The 4,890-nt window shown below is 32.7% G+C and overlaps 1 protein-coding gene across 1 annotated transcript; it reads right to left on the bottom strand.

Moving 5' to 3' along the window:
- Positions 1-2,589: 2,589 nt before the first annotated feature.
- On the bottom strand, positions 2,590-4,433 carry LOC149373192 (protein lethal(2)essential for life-like). The gene is made up of 3 exons (XM_089597759.1): positions 4,077-4,433; positions 2,969-3,028; positions 2,590-2,835 (listed from the first exon to the last, which is right to left on the bottom strand). The coding sequence occupies exons 1-3, from the start codon at positions 4,257-4,259 to the stop codon at positions 2,590-2,592; spliced, it is 489 nt and encodes a 162-aa protein (XP_089453885.1). The 5' UTR covers positions 4,260-4,433.
- Positions 4,434-4,890: the final 457 nt, after the last annotated feature.

Below are 4,890 nucleotides of genomic sequence, written 5' to 3'. Positions count from 1 at the left end.
AGAACACAAGCGAGAAGAAAGACAAGTATTATATAATTAAAAACCAGCATTATCAGCTTCATTTATTATTTAAACAACACTATACCCTTGTACTCTCCCCACTTCACAGTGGACAGAACTAGATTCGAGCCATATACTTGGTGATTTTGCCTCGTTCTTCATCATAAATATTGTATACTTGTATAAGCGGTTTCTGGGTATACGAATGTTATTATTGAGTCTCTGGAGAATAAAAATATAGCCTTACTTATACTCTCTTGTTTCTGCTTGGATTCTATCACTTTCAAAATTGTATACTTAAAAGCTGATTACCATTTAAAACTGAAGTAAAACGATAATTTTTTATCTTGCTATGGCCCACTCGTTACAGCTTCCAAAAATACTAACCTTCTGCATTTTTATTCATAAAGCATACGATGACATTCAACATTTTTATCAACGTTTGATGACAATAGCCATGGTAAGAATTACTCTGTTCAGTTATTTTATAAAGTCCAGTCGTAAATGACTTTATTCACGATCTTTAGACGGAAAATACGTGTTTGTTTCATGAGTTTTGAGAGAAAATAAAATTAGATTTGAAAAGAATTACTTACGGTAATTCTTCAAATTGCAAAAAGTTTAAAGTATGGTGTTAGAATGACTAATATTAATGGCAAATACGGCCGATGACTATATAGCATATTGTTAGAGCCTACTTGATATTTTATACTAATTACAAAAAGTTCATGCATTTACTAAAATTTTTTGTGTATAAAAATGAAGTAATCTTTTGTTTAAGTTAAACCACCTGTGTACGCTAAATAACGACGTACATCAAATTCATATGATTTCCCAATGATTTAAATAATTTAAAATTGCAATTTTCTTTGAAGAAATCATCTTTTGTTTTTTGTTTCCGTACAATAAATTTCACAAGGTTCATCAGCCGATGAAAGAGTTTCAATTTGTAAAAAATAACTCCTTTTTCTTCCAAATATGCAGCCGATTTTTTAATGCAGTATAGAAGGTGACTGTCACCTAACGTTGGAAATCTAGCCACCAAAAAATCTAAAAATACCTCTGTATAATTTGTATATTTATATATAAAAGCTCTAGTTAAAAATGCATCTGGCAGTAAATCAGTATCGGGAGATCAACAACTGTACCCTTTACCCCTCATTTCTTAGAAACCTAACGTATGAAGTCTAGTAATGTTTTATTTTTTTTAGTTATTACAGCATTAATGATGACAAGAATAGTAATTATATGAATATTAAAAAAATATATTGTACGAGTAATATATATTTAAATGATAAAAATAATAATAACTAGTAATAATGTTGATAATCTTTCTCTCGGGTGTGCAAGACCTTGACGGAGATTCCGCTGCTGACAGCTTAGATCGTGTGAGGGGGCGTCAAACCAAATAGCATTCTACCCCACTTTGCTTAAGAAACAGTGACGTTTACAACTTTTCCACCAGAGCATTTACTACACTGACACACTACAATGACATATAATAGCTTTACTTACAAGCTGTTCTCTGGGGCTGGCCATGTGCATCGTTCCTTTCCAGCGCGGTGGTTTTGGTAAAACTGTCAAGACAGACTATGAGGCCTGAGTAATAGCAGGTAACCGTAACTCATGGGGCAGTACAATTCTATTAAAAACATATGAAGAAGAGTTGCGACTTCAGTCTAATCTAAGAAAGAGGGGACCTTATTGGCAACAGGAAGGCCACTGCACTGAAATACACCCTTTTCCGTTTTTTAATTGGACAAAAAAAGCACTGTCCTTTATCAAGTAGCGCGACACACATAGAATCACAAAAATCAATTATGGAAAATTTTAATCTATGGAAATCTGTCGTGCAAGAGGCATCAAAACCTTGAACCTCACCAATAGATTTGCTGGGGGGAGGACCGGCGTCGGCATTATGTAACCGCACAGATAGTGGTAGACAAGGCCATCCCTTGTCATGTTACATCCTTGTACCATAATATACATCTTATAATCTTGTGAAATTATTAAAATAATCTGACCTTGTTACCTCACTTAAAATTCAATGCTACACTTTCAACAAATAAGTTTAGACTACCTGTGCTGTTGACTTGTCATTTTTGCCTCAGGATATAATGTACGCATATTATTATATTTAAATGTAACAGAAAGATTGTATGAATTAGTTACTTTGTTATTGCTCGCCTTCATTTTTTTTCTCATGTAAAATATTATAATTAGTAATATTTTAGAAAAATATCTGTTGCCTATTTTTAGATAAATCTTTCAGTGACAAGTATTAGGAACGTGTGATAAACAATTTTTTTGCAACTACATGATTATGTCAAATATTATATACAAATGAAATCGGAAAGAAATTAGTCGTTTTGCTTTGCTAGAGGACTTATCAATACACACTATAAAATTTTACCATTTTATGGGAGTGTATTTATTGCATGAAAGTGTGTATACAAATGACATAATATGGTTATATATATCAACAAAATAAAAAATATTAAATTCTTCTCGTAGTTTTTATCATTTATTTGAATTTTTAAAAAGATGAAGTTATGAAATACCATTAGAATATTATTCTTCTAACTGAAATTATATTTCTTCAGTTGCTTCATTGTTGTATGGACTTTTGATGGTACAGTTCTCATCCGCTAATGGCTCAACCTTACAAGGAATGTAGATAGTTAATGTACCGTCCAAGACTAAGGTTATTTTAGCATCATTCAAGTCGTAGTTTTCAGAGACGGGAAACGTCTTTGACAAATTTTTGTAGACATTACCGTGCTCATCTTGCAACTTTTTATGTATACCCTCGACTACGATTAATTTGTCTTCGACCTATAGTTGAAACAAAATTTATTGAAAATATTTTTTGCTATTCATATTATGTCATTTTTATTAATAATTTTTTTTGTATTTTTATCTATCATTTAAATTATATGTATGACGAATAAAACTAAACGATACTTACGAATACGTAAATTTCTTCCAGAGCAAATCCTGTGCAGTCTACCTCTTTATAAAAATCTTCCTACAAAAATCATCGATCATTAAATTACAAAGAGTTCATTCTAAAAACCAGAGTGTAGGACTTGGAGTCCCTCTTTTTCTCGTGGGTTACGGTGGTATATTTATGTCTTTTCTGCACATTTTTTATGAATAAGAGGCTCAAGGAATTTTTTAAAATAACTTTTAAGGTTATTGTTAGGCAAAAAATGAGAAATAAATCCTACATATTTGTAAGAATTCTGCAAATATGCTTTAATTTTCTCACTATTTTTCCATCTTGATTTTATAAAAAAATATTTAGAGGCCGGATATTTTAGGTAATATCTTTACATAACTCAACGCCTATTTTTTTGTGTGTCACAATGCTATTTTCCTCAAAAGAGACCCGTAAAACTCGATATTTTGGCTCTATCTTATTTCCTTTTGAAGATTTAGCGTATTTTGTAATATTGGTTGGTTATACTATTTAACAATTACTGATTTTATCAATACTGACTATATACATTGATCTGCCATTTATGCAACAATTTTTTAAAATGTTTTTTATTGGAATAATTTTATTAGATAGTGTATATAGTATTGATATTTTTTATTTTACTAATTTTAATATTTTATTTCGCCACCAATTTTCTACTGGTAATGTGATTATAGCACCTGAGCTTAGACGGGTATAAGGGTCGTGTTGATGCATGTCAACCAGAAAAGTTCTCCTATTCATTTAAATAACATTCGGTTGCCAAAATTCTTATTGCATTTAATTCGTAATCACATTATCTTCAATTTATGTTTTTTTCTTCAGCCAGCAAAAATGGGAGTGCACGCTTTTTCCTTAATCTGTCTACGGCTACCCCTCTCTTTCTCTCTGAGTTACGTCTACCCTCTGTAAAAGTGCACCCCCTCTTTAGAAGTGCGTGATTTTTTCTTACACTTATTGCCTGATGAGTCTCCGTTTCCAACGATTCTTATACATAGGAAATACACGGGAAGTCCATATTATCCCATGGTAACCCGCGATAAAAAACTTCGTTCTAAAAAAACAGTAATAATTCAATATAGAAATGGTCTTTTACCTTGTGTGGCTTAACTTTGGAGGGACTGTTGTCACCGTAGCTCTGATTAATTGGTAAGATGAGGCTTTTATTATTAAAAGTTGCACGGGGAAGAGATCGTGGAGCCGTAAGTCCCCGTATACCTTCTTCAATGGATGCGAGTACTTTTTCGTCGGTATATGTCGGTATTTCCGCAAAAGTCATGATAATTTAGAACAAGAAATTCGAGTACAAATAATCGTTCAAACTGCCGCTTCAACAGAGTCGACAACGACGATTGAACAATATCGAACTGATTACTGTATAAATTTGATATGCGCTCTGTGTGCTACTTGTACAGCTGAAGGTGCAACAATCACTGCTTGTACTAATACTAAACGCTGTCGTTGCTTACTGCAGTTGGACTATTCGAGTTAATGACTAGCGCTGCGCGCACTGTTATGAAAGAGAATTGGTGGGGAATACTCCTCCAGGTACAGAAGAGCCATGCTATCATCGCTCTATTGTAGTGTCCCTTTTCCACCTAGTAGAGCTGCTATCTCACCGTAGACAAGCAGCTTCTCGAGAGTGTCAAGGGGCAGCTTTCCTTACTTATTAAGTTGGCTTGGGCGATTTTTATCAAAATGATTAATACTTCAAATTAATAAGGCACACTTTATTTACATGATTTCAAAATTTTAGAGACTTTTTTCTTTTAAATTAAGCTTTGACATTTATTTAGTTTTAATTTTTTTTTCTGTTACGAATGAACCGGTGACCTTCACGTGAGCCTAGTATTTTACGAGCTATTTCACTATTAACGAATCCTTTAAGGCTACTTCTGACTTTTTGTCAT

The sequence above is a fragment of the Copidosoma floridanum genome, unplaced genomic scaffold (assembly GCF_036245765.1).
Source record: "Copidosoma floridanum isolate Cflo_tuat_1 unplaced genomic scaffold, Cflo_Japanese_pri ptg000035l, whole genome shotgun sequence".
Taxonomy (NCBI): domain Eukaryota; kingdom Metazoa; phylum Arthropoda; class Insecta; order Hymenoptera; family Encyrtidae; genus Copidosoma; species Copidosoma floridanum.
The sequence above is the reverse complement of the archived record's forward strand: the minus strand, read 5'-3'. Positions and strand labels throughout refer to the sequence as shown.

What these genes read in the sequence shown, in the direction of transcription:
- LOC149373192 (XM_089597759.1), bottom strand. Translation starts at nt 4,259, where the DNA reads ATGACTTTTGCGGAAATACCGACATATACCGACGAAAAAGTACTCGCA. An exon ending in CCAAAGTTAAGCCACACAAG is followed by an intron (nt 3,029 to 4,076) that starts GTAAAAGACCAT and finishes TGATTTTTGTAG; the next exon opens with GAAGATTTTTATAAAGAGGT. An exon ending in TGGAAGAAATTTACGTATTC is followed by an intron (nt 2,836 to 2,968) that starts GTAAGTATCGTT and finishes TTTCAACTATAG; the next exon opens with GTCGAAGACAAATTAATCGT.